The 15,362-nt window shown below is 40.4% G+C and overlaps 1 protein-coding gene across 1 annotated transcript in view; it reads left to right on the forward strand.

The window, feature by feature from the left end:
- Positions 1 to 15,362, forward strand: part of sorcs3b (sortilin related VPS10 domain containing receptor 3b) — a 42,425-nt gene that overhangs the window by 23,683 nt on the left and 3,380 nt on the right. Inside the window, exons 8-26 of the mRNA XM_070977085.1 lie at positions 270 to 359; positions 608 to 787; positions 2,147 to 2,293; positions 3,176 to 3,278; positions 3,680 to 3,756; positions 3,854 to 3,945; positions 4,824 to 4,931; positions 5,117 to 5,234; positions 5,379 to 5,512; positions 6,092 to 6,205; positions 6,514 to 6,685; positions 8,939 to 9,125; positions 9,423 to 9,556; positions 9,918 to 10,041; positions 10,354 to 10,466; positions 10,785 to 10,919; positions 11,531 to 11,630; positions 12,518 to 12,623; positions 12,716 to 12,876. Coding sequence (XP_070833186.1) covers positions 270 to 359; positions 608 to 787; positions 2,147 to 2,293; positions 3,176 to 3,278; positions 3,680 to 3,756; positions 3,854 to 3,945; positions 4,824 to 4,931; positions 5,117 to 5,234; positions 5,379 to 5,512; positions 6,092 to 6,205; positions 6,514 to 6,685; positions 8,939 to 9,125; positions 9,423 to 9,556; positions 9,918 to 10,041; positions 10,354 to 10,466; positions 10,785 to 10,919; positions 11,531 to 11,630; positions 12,518 to 12,623; positions 12,716 to 12,876 — 2,395 coding nt within the window. The remainder of the gene's footprint in view (positions 1 to 269; positions 360 to 607; positions 788 to 2,146; positions 2,294 to 3,175; positions 3,279 to 3,679; positions 3,757 to 3,853; positions 3,946 to 4,823; positions 4,932 to 5,116; positions 5,235 to 5,378; positions 5,513 to 6,091; positions 6,206 to 6,513; positions 6,686 to 8,938; positions 9,126 to 9,422; positions 9,557 to 9,917; positions 10,042 to 10,353; positions 10,467 to 10,784; positions 10,920 to 11,530; positions 11,631 to 12,517; positions 12,624 to 12,715; positions 12,877 to 15,362) is intronic.

The following is a 15,362-nucleotide window of genomic DNA, read 5'->3' on the forward strand; positions in this document are numbered from 1 at the left end:
CACAGTTGGGATGTTGGCAAGTCCTCTCACATGTGTTGTATGAAAGCCTCCCATCCCATTTTGATGCTTTTCATTTTTCCGGGTGGTCTATGTAGTCCTCTCTATGTAGCACAAGCTCCTACTGATGACATCAATCAGAATGGAAATGTACAAATAAAAGAGTCGCTGACTTAAAACTGGGAAAATAACACATTAGATGAAGTGGTGAAGATATGCACATTATATGAGGTCTATTTAAAGAGTGAGGAGTCTTTTACTTCTTTGCAAAGGTAACCAAGTCAGGACGAGCCAGCTACTTTGTCTCCTACATGAGAGAATCCTTCAAGCAGATGAAATTACCAAAGTATTGTCTCCCCAAGGTAAGAGCCAAAGTCAGCAAATAACTGTCAAATAACAAAATGTATTATCACGAAGAAACATGACTTTTGCTTTGAATCGCTTTTGTTTCCTTTTTTGCAGCATAAAAGTCATACGACAGTGTTGTTTTGCAAAGAAATGTCACACTTAACTGAACTGCAACAGTGCATGGCCTCTATTTTCTTGTTTCTGTCATTCTCCGCCATTCTCTCTTTTCATCTCTCTTTCTCTGACCCACACCTCCTTACAGGACATGCACATTATCAGCACCGATGAGAAGCAGGTATTTGCTGCAGTCCAGGAGTGGAATCAGAACAACACTTACAGTCTTTATATCTCAGACTCCCCTGGGGTCTACTTTACCCTTTCATTGGAGAATCTGAGAACCAGCAGAGGACCTGCCGGTAACCTACTGGTTGACTTTTACAAGGTGCGTATTTGGTCTCATTCATGGGCTGCAGCTGTCACTGCGCTGCCTATTCCTATTTTAGATATCTCACATAGCAGTAGCAGTAGTTGTCAAGAATGGGACATTTTTCAGGGTACTAAGGTGATGTGCTTAAATTGCTGTGTTTGTCTGACAAACCAGTCGAAGATATTCATTTTGAAACAAACCAGCGAAAAGTTGCAAATCCTCACATTCTAGAGGCTGGAAGAAGCAACTTCTTGGCATTTTTTCTTGAAAAGTGACTCAGATGTAGTGGTTTACTCGAGCATTTCCATGTTATACTACTTTATATTTCCACTCCTTTATATTTGAGAGGTAAATACAAATCCCAAAAAACTGGGGATGCTGTGTTAAATGAAACAGAATGTGATCATTCTCTAATCATTTTTGACATATACTCAATTGAAAACAGCACAAGGACAAATTATTTAATGTTTAACCTCATCAACTTCATTGATTTTTGTAAATATCTGCTTATTCTGAATTTGATGCAGCAACACATTTCAAACAAGTTCGGACAGCAGCAGCTAAAGACTGGGAAAGTTGCGGAATGTTCCAAAAACACCTGTTTGGAATGTTCCACAGGTAAACAGGTTCAGTGGTAACAGGTGATAGCATCATGTGAACACATGATTGTATAAAGGATATTACTACATGAGCTCAGGAACACGTTGTGAAGCTGTGACTGAACTGAAACACAGTTCGTTTGCACATGAATAAAAACAGAATGCAGTCTGCTTTTATTTACATTTTGCACAGCATACACAGTGTTTTGGAATCAGGGTTGTATAAAACAGAGAAAAGCAGCAAATCCTCTCATTTCAGAAGCTGGTGGAAGCAACTGTTTGACATATTTGCTTGAAATGTGACTCAGATGTTGTGTTTTACTTCAGCATTTCCTTTTTATACCTCCTTAACTTCCACTTGTCTACATTTAAGGGCTAAATACTGCACTTTTTACCCCACTACAGTTAAAGTCAGTACTTACTTTTCAGAATAAGATTTTATTTAGATTTATTTAGATTTTATTTACAGTGCATATGATATGAAGTCTCTATCTGGTGCATTGTTAAGAATTAAACAACCCAACTGTTTATAAAGTAGTTAAATTTACACCACCACAAATGTTTCTTATATGTAATTGCATCAATAATAATGAATTAACATAAAACACTTTTCTGTGTAATGAATACTTTAAAAACATTTTGCTGATAATACTCCTATAGCATTTTGAATGCAGGACTCTGACGTGTAGCAGAGTTTGTTTACACTATGACTTGGCTTATTCTACTCTCGTAAAGGGTTTGAATACTTTTTCCACCCTGCTGTCTTCTTTTGTAGGTCGAGGGGATAAACGGCATGTATCTCGCCAACAAACTGGTGGACAGTCACGTCAAGAGTTTTATCACATACAACAAGGGACAAACATGGGCCCTGCTGCCGGCTCCTGCCACTGACGTGGCTGGAAATAACCTTCATTGCATCCTGGTGAGCCTTTGGGCAGCTGTGAATGAATGCTCTTATTCGTGTCAAATGAAGCGTATGGCATATATCATTCATCAAATGTTTCAACCTCATCAGCTGTGCTTTGGATGTTCTTTGATTCAGAGCCATATTTGCACAGGGCAACGCGCCAGCCTCCGCATCGGCTTGCCTTTTTAGCCTCCTAAATGGCTGAAGAGATGCTTGGCTGGAATATTCTTATTATCATTGTAAGGCACCGGGTGTCATCGCCTTTAGTTACAGGGGTCCAGACTTTCCATTAACCTCTCTGATTTCAATTTACTACCTGTAGTCACACTGGACTAATGAATGCTAGATTACGCTGAATTACATTCACCTACGTGGCCGTGTTGTTATTCAGCGGGTGTGATGTTAAGCTAATCCAGTCAATGTGTTCTGTAGTAATAATGTATATTGTTCAGTTAGCAGCAGGCTACTGTATTTCTCTGTGCCATACATATAACCATTATGCTTTTGTCTGCTTTCTGACCCCCCTCCAACCTCAGCTGTTTAAAAAGCCTTATTGATGTTTTTCAGTGTGCTGCAGTCTGAGAGATGAGTGAAAATGATTTGAATCAATTTTGCCAGTTTTATCACTGCATCTTGGGGAATTTTAATTACATGCCTTGTTTGCTTTAGAATGAAACAATTCAAATGCCCTCTGTGTCCTCTCAACCATTTCTGGCAGAGGAGATGAGAGGAACAAAGTATCTTTGTTTTATAAATGGTCTCTGAAAATGTTAGCACTTTTCTCTCAATGGGAAGAATAGTTTGATGGCAAAGCTAATTATAATTGCTTCCGTGAAGATCTGCCTGATACATATTGTCTCAGCCTGTGCTGTATTGGAATCCGTTTTTTGTTGACAGCCATTTTGTTCGCTGCATCTTCATCTGGAGATGTCAGAGAATCCCTACACGTCTGGACCCATCACCAGCAAAAAGTCTGTACCAGGCATCATTGTGGCTACAGGTAGAGTGACTTAAAGGACGTGCATTTGATTTGTAAATGAAGCTGATCAGATTAGACCTGACATACGTGGCGAGACTTTGCTAATTTTTCATCATCACAGGTCTCCCTACTTTCTCCTGTAAATGCATTGTAGTCGTGCAACCACAAAAACTAATCACACAGTGCCCTCTTTCTGTCATTGAAATCAGATACTGAAGCTTCACCTCCCAACTCTCATATTTTGGGGGAGCAGATTAGGTTGCAGTAAGTCATAAACGTGTCCTCTGGTGGAAAATGAGGACATGCACAGATTCGCAAAATAGCTCTTAACGATTTTATCGGTTGATTGTGCATATATGTGTGTTATGGAGCCTTTGCTATGTAAATACACAAAGTGAAATTATTCATCTTTTTGTACACAGGGAATATCGGAACAGAGCTGTCCTCCACCAACCTTGGGATGTTTATAACATCTGATGCAGGAAATAGCTGGAGACAGGTGAGACCCATCTGGGTCTACGCGCTGCACGTGTTTATATTGAAAGTATGCTTTCATGAGTGGAGCAAACGTGTTTTTTCAATGTGCATCCATGTAGATTTTTGATGAAGAGCACAACGTTTGGTTTCTTGACAATGGGGGGGCGATGCTGGCAGTCTTGCATGCAGCGACACCTATTCGACACTTATGGTAGGTAATGGCATCATAATTACTATAGGTTGGAGCTGTAGGTGTTGGAGTTGTTTTGGGAAATTGCTTGAGAATAATTTGATTTTTTCTGGGTTTGATGCAGCGTATGATTACATTTAATGTTTTGAAATGCTGATGGGCTAAGTTTGCATGATTATTGTATAGACGCTGCAGCTTCACAACTGTCAGGATCATTTCCGACAGAAGAGAGTCTGTTTCGGCTTTGTACTCATGGTTGGATATGATGGTTTGAGTGCTTTTATGTAAATGAAAAGTAGAGCAGGATGGAAATATGAGACTGAGAATGCCCTCATAAGTGCCCCATATTGTGGGAGCTTTGTAACACTATCTACTTTGATGTCCCTGCTCACCACAGCCCTGTCACAAGTGATTAAGCTCTGAGAAAGGTGATTTGAAACCCCCCAAATCCATTTCTAATGTTACAACCTGAGTCATATCTCTCTTTTCTGTTGTTTTGTCGCCTTCAAAAATTTACCTGCGCCGAGGAACATTTGTTCTGTTGTTCAGCTGGGTGTCAAGATAATTTTTCACATTGAAGAGAATCCAAGGTGCTTCATTTTTCAACTGTGGCAAAAGCTAAATGACCCGAAATTCTTTTATCATATTTCTTTTGAGTCTTGTTTCTCACTGCTTAACCTGTGATGTTTAATGTTAAATGCACAGAGGAAACAATTTATTCAGCTACTGCAGATAGATAGATAGATAGATAGATAGATAGATAGATAGATAGATAGATAGATAGATAGATAGATAGATAGATAGATAGATAGATAGATAGATAGATAGATAGATATGGATGGATAGACAGACAGATGTTCATGCATTGATAGCTGTTTTTTTTTCCCTTTGTTATACAGGATCAGTCTAGACGAAGGAAAAAAATGGGACCGTCACAGTTTCTCCTTGGCGCCTCTGTATGTGGATGGAGTTTTAATGGAGCCAGAATCTGACAATCACATTATCACGTAAGCAGAGACCCACAAGCAGGAAAAAAAAAAATAATAATATCAGACATAAAGAATTAGTTCTTCTTTGGATGTAATCCTGATTCCCCTACCTTTGAATCAAAGGGAATGTTATCTTGTCTGTCAGCGTAAGTGACAAGCTTGTATCTGTATCTCAAGATAGTCTTTTGTGAATCATCCTCCAGTTTCTTCGGACACTTCAGCCATCGGTCAGAGTGGCAGCTCATCAAGATCGACTACAAGGGCCTCTTTAGCAGGAGATGCATGGATGGAGATTATCAGACATGGCACCTGCACAACAAGGTAGCGGGAATATTAAACATTATTGATTTGTTGCGACTTCAAGAACTGCACGTCTGTCGGGCGCCACTGTAAACACAGTACAGAAATCTCTCTGCCTTCTTTCAGCCTTGTGGAAATCTAGACATCTTTTTCTGTGTTTGATAGGGAGAGCTGTGTGTGATGGGTGAGAAGCAGATCTACATGAAGCGCCGGCCAGGCAACCGTTGCATGCTGGCCCAGGACTATTCACGGATTTATTCCTCAGAGCCGTGCCTCTGCACAGCCTATGATTTTGAATGGTAATGGCTCCCCCTCTCACATTTCCGAACTGGGACTATACTGTAACTCAGACTTTTGTCCTCTGTGATCCTTAATTTCTCTCATTACATGTCTACCAAACGGCCCCTCTCCTTTGAACATCTAATTCAATTGCACCTCATTACGGCTGCATGTAGACATTTGTAATCAAAAACAGAAGTTTCAGTTTACAGAACTTCATATGTCTTAATATCCATCTTACATTGCATATTTACTGGATAACCAATGTGGCTGTATCCATTGAATCTAATTATAGTTTTGAAATTGTAGATGGAAGTTAGGAACTTTTCATTGTGCTACTATAATTTGCATAATGTCAAGTGACTTATTAGAATTCAATTAATAATGAATCGCTAAATGAATTTTGAATATCTTTTATCCATCTGTCTGAAATTCTGTTTGATCCTGCTTGTCTGACAATCATGTCTCCACTTATGGTCTTAAAATATGCCATGAAGCTCCAACTGTGAAGCATTTGCTGCACTACAAAAGCTTGTAGAAGCTAGATTATTTGCGCAGCAGTGTTTATCATTTCATGAAGTGTCGTGTTTTTTTGGCAGTGATTATGGGTGGGAACGCCAGGCGGACGGGAAGTGCTCCCCTGCTTTTTGGTTTAATCCAAATGGTGCGGCTAAAAGCTGCAGCACCAGCCAAAGCTTCCTTAACAGCACAGGGTAAGTGGCCCCCAATGTTCAATCCATCATGAAACAATATTATTCCATTCCAGCTTGTTAGTCATGTTGTCTAGAACACAAACAGGAAATAATGCTTCATTTTCTCAGAGGTTCAGAAAAAAGGCTCTGAAAGCTGAAGTGTGTCCCAATTCCACAATGTCAGTACAAAACACAGAAGCATATAGATTTGTGTTATGGAAATTAGTAGACAGTTAATGCTATATTCTGTTCACATGTAATAAGAGATTGTAACATGACACTTGTCTTTCTCTTTTTTTTTCTTTTTTTTTTTACATCATGCTCCAAAGATATCGGAAGGTTTTATCCAACAACTGTAAAGAGGGAGGGAGGAATGTGTACTCACCGAGGAGGCAGGCGTGTCATCCCAGACCACCTCGAGGCCTCCGGCTGTCCACCAGTCAGGGAGAGCTCAGTGCCACTGTTGGGAGCAACGTTACTTTCATGGTGTACTTGGATGATGTGAGTCATATCAGCAGAAAGTCTTGTATTAGTCATCATTAGTGGTAAAGTTCAACCAAATTCCAACTGGACTAACATGGCTGTAGGCAAGTTGAAATCTTCAGTTAGACACTTGTGGGCACATTAGAATACAGCACTAATGGCCAATCGTCAATGCTGCTCGCATTTAGAATTAAATCTAGTTTTTCTAAAGCTTACCATGCTCGTTTTATGTCATCACATTGTCTGCCTTTCACTTTGTTGAGTGTCACTTGTAAACTGATATTTCTCATCATGTTTTATCTCCTCTCATGATTGTGATCATGTGGCTTCTAACACAGCGGCTAACTCCCACCACCAGCTAACAGAGACAGATGCTAACCAGCTTTATGGTACTGTCATCCAGGATCACCAATGGTAGTTTTAGTGAAGCGAGTAACCCAAAGAGAGACGGAGAGCTCAGGACAACAGTTGGCCAAGTGGAGGTTGGCTGCTAGCCCAGTTCTACAAACTTTGCTTTCTCAGTCCGGTCAGACTCCGAAATAATGAACTTAAAAGCAACACACAACATGCTGCTAACAGTATTGTAATGTGAGTTTTGTTTGAGTAATTCATCTTGGTACTCACCTTGAACCTGTCAGTCTGCTTTCTGTCTGCTTCCTTTGGCTTCTTTGTCTCTCTTTACTTGAAGGTCTACACACACACACACACACACACACACACACACACACACACACACACACACACACACAGAGCGAATCTTCTTTTGTGGTACACCATTATGTTCATTACAAAGAATGCTGTCTCCACCTAACAAAGTATAATGAAACACTGAAAAGTATGAGCTTATACTTCAAGTTTTCCCCATGCTAATTATGTGCATGTCTGAAGGCTCTGTAAGGCTTTGAGAGCTAAATGCTAACACCAACATGCTAACATGCTCACAACATTAATATGCAGATATTAAGTATATTAAGCAAATTCTAATTTTGTCCTGATGCACCAGAGGAAAAGTCAGAGGGACATAAATTTGTGTGCAAACAACAACAAAACCACAAATGTTAACCTGCTGGGGGTGCTAGCTGAAAAGTTTGGGTATCGCTAAAGTCGCATGGATTTATCCTCTGGGAACAATGAACGCCACTGTCAATTTATGGAGCAGTTGTGGTGATTTTTCACTAGAAAATTAAAAAACTGAATATCAGTTTGGCGCGCTGTTCAGGGTATCCAAATTTCAGGGCAATCCATCTGATAGTTGTTGGTATTTCACACAAAACAAAGAAGAGCAGCTCACGTTGGTGCAAGAAGTCAGAGGATCACCACACTCACTAGGATGCATCCTCTGGGAACCATGAATGTGTGAATCCAATAGTTAATGATATTTCGTTCTGGAACAAAGTGGTGAATTGACCGACCTCACAACAGACCAACACTGCCACCCCGAGAGCCACGCAACAAGCATGGCGACAAAAGCATATTTTTCTCTCTTACCTCTTGTGTAAACATGCAGGTAGTTTTTATTTTGAGATAACTTAATACAGTGGGGGTAAATTAAATGTTTGTGGTTAATTAAACAGAGGCATAAATCCGGGTAATCCTCAGATCTCACTGTGAGCAGATTTCATTGGAACTACTTCTACTGAAAAAATAATCTCTGTAAAAAGTGTTGACAGGGTGTTAGGTACACTTGTAAGGACAGGTACACAGTCTCTGGAAAGAAAAATAGTTATTGATTCTTCAAGTGTGTTTTTTAATATTGTGAGCACCACAAAAGACACCCTGTTAACTTGTTATATTACTGTGGCGCTGGAAATCTTACAGAACAGATATCTGGAAGTGTGTGTAAATAAAACCAAAGCTATCCGGATGGCCAGATGCCAGTAGGGGTTAGTGAGAATATATGTCCGGGATTTTTTTTTTTTTTTTATAATTTGTGTGAAAAACACTTTAATAATGGGAATATGTTTGCCTTGGATGATTTAATCATTCTGCAAGATTGCACCAGATTATGAACTGATTCGTATTACTGTGGGTTGCTTTCAGACCTCTTTTGCCTCTGCAGCTTTCCTTTTACTTTTCCTCGTCTTTTCTCAGTTGAATTTCTGTCTCTATCCATTCATATTCACTTACAAAGTGTTTGTGACACGTCTTGTAGGACATCTCAGCCCAAGCACTCTCATAGTGGACTGTGCTTACTTCGCTTGCATGTGGTCTAATTGATGTATCTGACCTAAGCCATAGTGACAGAGGCCGTGTCTCACCGCCTGTCCACAGGGAGACTCGCTGAGGACCAGCATCCAGTTAGACTTTGGGGACGGCATCAAGATCACATACTCTAACCTGAGCAGGACTGATGATGGCATCAAGCACATCTACAGAGCGACTGGGATTTACCGAGTGACAGCGTCTGCTGAAAACAGCCAGGGATCTGACAGCAGCACGCTGTTTTTACACATCACCAGTATGTGAATAAGAAACATCATTACTCATTCCCGCTGCAGCGCATATAGCATGAACCTCCTCTTCTTCACGGAGAGTCACATTGCTACTCTGTTGGATTTCATTTCAGTCATGGTTGTGTTACTTTAATGCATTGGAAAATGCAGAAATGCCCAGAGCTGAATGTATATCAGCTGTGATCACACAAACACTCCATGTTTTCTGAATGTGTGTGTTTTGTGTGTGGGTGCATTTGTTGTATGCACACATGTGTGCATGCATGTATGAATATGTGGTGGTGTGTGTGTTGTTGGCTCAGGTCCAGTGGAGCGTGTATTTCTCTCCGCTCCTATTGTAGCCATCCGGGGGAAGGAGGCTAATCTGACTGTGGTGGTTTGGCCGAGTCACACCAGAACATTGACCTTCTTCTGGTGGTTTGATAACAGCTCAGAGGTGAGAAACTTCTCCTCCCACTACCACTATTGTTCCACATACACTGTTTTATGCTGTTTACTGCAGTCTTTTCCTTTCTCCCACTCTTCTCCTGACGTCCTTGTGTAAATCTTCACAAAGTGTAAATCCACCGAGCTTTCACACAAATCATGCAAAATGTGACTGCACGTGACTGGCCTGTGTCTTTCTGTAGGATCCAGCAAGGATGGCTGGTCATATTTATTTATCACGTTGATTGTGTTCACTGCAGCACCTCCTCATTATACAGTATGTCAAGGGCTGCATGGAGTATTCTATATTCGGCTGAGAGGATGCGGATTTTTCCTGTGAAATTCTCTGTGTTTTTCCTTTTGAAATCCAGCCCATTATAACCTTGGAGGGAAGCATCTCTTACACGTTCCAGAGAGAGGGAAAAAACAAGGTCACGGTCCAGGTTGCTTCTGGGAGCACCATAATGCAGGATTCAAAAGTTATAACTGTTAAAGGTGAGTGGGGTAGACAGTCTTCAAAGCTCTTTAATTGGTGCGATGCACGTTACATGAATATGCAATATGGTATCTCAGGGAAAGTGTGATGCCTCTCGGTCCACTCTGTAAGCGGCGCCACGTTGATGTCAACGTGGACTCATCTAATGAATAAAATGTCACGGTAGACGAACACGAAATCTTGAGGAGCAATTAACTTCAAGGCGTATGTTGCCAAATGAAAAAAGACAAAACTGCACATCGGATTAATCACAAACGAAACCAGAGGTTGCATTCATATTCTAACACACCATCACTTCATCTTTCTGCCAGAGTTCTTCAGGTCGCTGCTGTTGTCGTTCTCGCCAGCTCTTGATGAGCACAATCCTGACATCCCCGAGTGGAGGGAGGACATAGGGCGTGTGGTGCGGACAGCTCTGTCACAGGTACATCAAGTCCCTATTGCTCTGAGATCTATGCTGGTGCCAACATGGGCCACCAGTGGCTTTCAGGGCCATTACTATTTTATACCTGTGTGCAGCACTGATACAGCAGTCATGACTTTTTATGGTCCAATGTGAGAAACTTTGTGTTTTTCTGGTTTACCTTTGATGCCGATGCCACCTTGTGTGAATTTGAATTGATGTCAGACTGTTTGCCAAGGGACAGTGTCAGTTTGGAGATTTTGACTTCAAAGTTTAGAAGCAAAAGTCCAAACTTTAACCTCCATAGTGGAGTTATGCCTCCTTGTCCTGTTGCTGCAGGTGTCAGGGGTACCTGAAGAACGGCTGCTGGTGTCTTTGTACCCTGGACTTCCAAGTACAGCAGAGCTCTTTATTCTACCTGATGAGCGTACAGCAAGTGAGCACAAGAGAAGCAGCGAGGAGGCTCTAGAGGCGGTAAGAACAATATTGTATTAATTATTGTGAATTTTTATTGATACGGCACATAAAGTAATATGATATTATTAGCCAGTAAACATTTAGATAGATTTTTTGGGGCTTTTGTGTTTATTTACTTGTTAATACTAGCTGCTATGTTAAGGAGCCAACAACCATGTTTAAAGCAATAATTCAACATTTATTGATTTGCTTTTTTGGTGAGAGTTAGATGAGTTAGGTCCGAAGCTCTGAAGTTAGCCGAAGATCAAGAGCTAACTAATCAACACACTACTCTGCACCTTGTTTATTTATTTAGAAATGTAAAAATGACATAAATGATGAATGCTGTGTGTGATAACTGACTTTTTCAACTATGGAGAGAGTCATGCTAACTGTTTCCCCGGCTTCCAGTCATTATGCTAAGCTAAGCTAATCGCCTCCTGGTTCAAGCTCCATACACACACACGAGCGTGGTGTCAATCTTCTCACCCATGAGAGCAACATCTTTTTCAATTATCCTTTTAAGAAAGTTGCCAGTTTATTCACTGTAGAGAGATGTATTTTTCTGTATTTTAACATAATGTATCATCCTGTTTGGTTGTTTGTTTGTGTTTAATACCCAAAAACAGATATCAGATATTTTTGTCACTGCCCTGAACCAAGGCCTGATCCAGTTTGAGCTGAAAGCTGATATTCGCATTATTGTGTACATGACTCAGCAAACTTTGGGTAAGTTTGTTTGTAACCTTGGCCTCTTATTTCACACTTGGACCAATTGCTGCATTTAACAACCTTTTCCGTGTAAATAAGAACAAAGTGTTCAAACCTTAGCTTGAATTTATGCCTGTTTACCACAATATGTCTACACATCCACGGTGCATTTGTTCCGCTTGCTGATCTGCAAAAGATAAGCCACATGTCTGTCTTGAGATGATTTGACATTGAGTTCTACCCAAACATTAAAAAAAAATCAAACCAGGCAACAAAGATTTACATGATACAGTATATCACAGGATTTAAATATCTTTCACAGCGCATCAGTTTAGCACCTGCGGCTGTGAGACAGTAGGACTCTTTGAAATCAGCCGATCAATGACATGATTGACAAAGAAGGCGTTTGGTATGCACTGAGGAAATTGTCAGGGTCACCGGGTCATTAGCATATCGCAAAAACGTGTCGATCAACCCTGCGTGGCTTTACCCTTTTCATCCACCAACGGATCTGTCTTCATTTGTGTCTGCATACAAAGGTCTGGGTTGCCTTTAAAATGATCCGGAAAGGTCATAGACTTCACAGGCTCCTCTCTGAAGGAGAGAAAGATGGGCGGCGAGTGGAAATACTTTGAATACTGCATCTCAGCATTTAAAAAGCCATGACTATGCATAAGGTACCTGCATGACGGACCCCAGGGAGAGGCAGGAGACCTCCTCAAGGTTCCTTTTAATACCCTGAGGGGATAACATGCAGAGAGCAGCTCTTCAAACTCTACCTGCAGTTGTTACATGACACGGGTAATGAAAGTAATCTCCTTGAAATAAGACAGGGTTTAGAGGGGGGAGAAAGACAGAGATTAACTCATTTGTCATGGTCATAATGTGGCGTGTTTGTCTTTCAGCACCACTGGTGGATTCAAACTCCATCCACAGTGGGTCAGCCATGCTGATGCTGCTCACTGTGGTATTTGTTGGCTTAGCCGCATTCTTCATCTACAAGTTCAAAAGGTGCGGGTGCATTGTATCGAATTCACCTGTAAATGAGTAACTGGTGTCAGTGAAAAGCTTATAAGTTGCTCCACTTACCTCCTTGCCATTAGGAAAATCCCTTGGATCCACGTTCAGACTGAGGACAGTCACGAGAAGGAGCCGGAAGTGATCAGCACAGTCGGTCAGAACGACAACATGTCCAAGGTCAAGCTCAGTGAGTTTCCCTCTCCAAAAGAACTCATGGAGAAGGAGCTGGAGGCCAGGAGCAGAGGTACGCTGGCTACACATCTACTATGTACCACCATTAATAATGATTATGTGTTGTGCAGAAAGTACAGTATTTTAAGCAGTGGTGGAAGACTTTCTTAGATCTTTTACTGCAGTAAAAATAGTAGTACTCACTTTGCAGCTAAATAATGCTCTGCTGTTATATATTATACCATTAGATTATTATTATTGATGCAGAAACATGTGATGAGAAACTGTGTTTTAATAGTTTACTTATTTTAATATAGAGCTAATTTAACTATTTTGTCATACTATTGAGCTGTTTACTGTATACCAATGCATTATGAGTTCATAAAATCTTCATCTGCAAAGTATCTGCAGGTACCAAATAAATGTAGCAAAAAGACTAAAAAAAAAGTATAAATTCTTCTAAAATTATCAAGTTAGGTACAACTGACAACAAGAATAGAACTTGAGTACTTAGTTACTTTCAACCAGTGATTTTAAGTGGATGTATTTTAGGACATAAAGTTAAAACTACGGTATACAACAACTGTGATGCATTTTGACTAATTTTAACACAGAATAAAAGTATTTGTGTTTCACTCAGACACATTAATAGAGGATTTAAAGAATAACTGTCATTGTAAGAGACTGATACTGATTAACATTTTATCGCCGTACAAACACATCGCTGAGCATCTGGTTTGAATAAATTGTAACGTGCATTTAACGTAGGCATAAAACACGATGACATTGTGCGGCTCAGGAGGTAGAGCGTGTCGTTCTCCAATCAAGTCGGTGGTTCAATCCTCATGTCTGCATGTCGAAGTGTCCTTGAGCAAAATACTGAACCCCCAAATTGTTGTGCACTTGCTCTGCTGAATATAAAATGCTTTGAGTGGTAGGTAGACTAGAAAAGTTCCATAAAGATGCAGTCCATTGTTCCAGTTTATTTAAGTCGAATCTCCTATGAGCGAGGTGACTGCACGTTGAAGTGACATCTGAGGTGCTGGAACGTTGTTATCAATCCCACATTTTTATAAACTGCACACCACGAGCACAGCAGCCAGATATCACAATGACAAGTTAACTTTTTGATTGCTACGGCTGACATCCACTGTGATGCCTTTTAGATGAGAACCGTTTGGTCCCTGCAGACAGTGTGGATTTCTTTGACAAAAGTAGTATTGCAGCGCTCCTGACACAGACATGTGGGCTGCAGGTTTTTTTTCTGGTCACTCAGCACTTTCTGCTATTCTTCATTTCTCAGCTGTTTCTACCTTTCCGAGCCCTTGCTGATCTGAAACAGATTAACTCCTTTTTGGTTACTTTCGAAAAGTGTTTGTTTACAAAAGGGCAGAGCGGCATGGGACCTTTTGATTTGGGCCTTGATTAAATCAATTTACAACCTGCTGTTTTAAGATTTCATTAATACTCTGCAGCTTGGTTTGTTTCTCATGCAGTCTGATTTTGGCTGAGGTGCAGACACGAAGCTGAGACTGTTGTATTGTGCTTCATTTCACAAAAACATAATCTATTTCAATCATCTATTGAATGAATGAATATTGCTTTCAGTTGTTTCTCACTATTGCATTGTGAATACTCAGACATGTAGACTTAATTGCATTGGAAATGAGTATAAACAGAATAGTAAAGGGTTCAGGTTATTTTCCATTGTGCCAGCCAATGGAGAAACAAGCCCTCTACCAGAGGAAAAACATTAACCAGTTGTAATTTAATTAATGTCTGTGCTCAGTGATTTTATGCGTTCTCATTTGAGTCCAAATGGCTTTAAAAGCTCGAAGAAGAAGACGAAGAGGAATCTGTCTAGTCACTGATAGTTGTTTCAGTGCAGCCAGAGCTGTGAAGCCAAATCAGTCAAAATTCATAAATGTTGAAAGGAAGACTTTAAAACAGGATGTGAGGAATTAACATGAAAATCTGAATGCAAGTTTAGTTAAGGATCTTAATTTGATTTATGTTAATACAAATTGCTTCTGAACGATTAACATGACAGCTCACGAGGGCTCGTGTATCACAATGAGTAGAGGTTTGCAGTTGAGTTGAAGCAGGAATGTGTTGAGCTGGTAAAGGTATTCAGGATGATGCATCGCACAAGACAGGAGGTCGTCAGAACAGATCTATCCCGCTGTCAAGTCAGCATTTCCCAATGCTAGAGATGCAGAAAGTGCCATTTACATAACCACAGTTCTCTAGATTGTTTCTTGCCAGACCAGCTTTGACTCCCATTCACTGTGAGGGAGAAATAAACTTTATTGAATGAAGGTTGGTGTGTCGTAAGCGAAGTGTATACTGTCGAGGGTCGGGCCTGTATTTATCAAACCTCTCAGAATTCCATTTAAAAATAGTCCAGAGAGCCACTTTAGGAATAAAAATGGTCTGAGCTGTGTGAAGAATGAAGCACATTTATCAAGAGGCTTACTCCTGCTTACGGTAAAGTGTAAGAGTGTAACCTTTAAGAGCAACTCTCGACTAATCACATGATTAATCACATGAATTAACAGC

Source organism: Chaetodon trifascialis, chromosome 13, assembly GCF_039877785.1.
Source record: "Chaetodon trifascialis isolate fChaTrf1 chromosome 13, fChaTrf1.hap1, whole genome shotgun sequence".
Classification (NCBI taxonomy): domain Eukaryota; kingdom Metazoa; phylum Chordata; class Actinopteri; order Chaetodontiformes; family Chaetodontidae; genus Chaetodon; species Chaetodon trifascialis.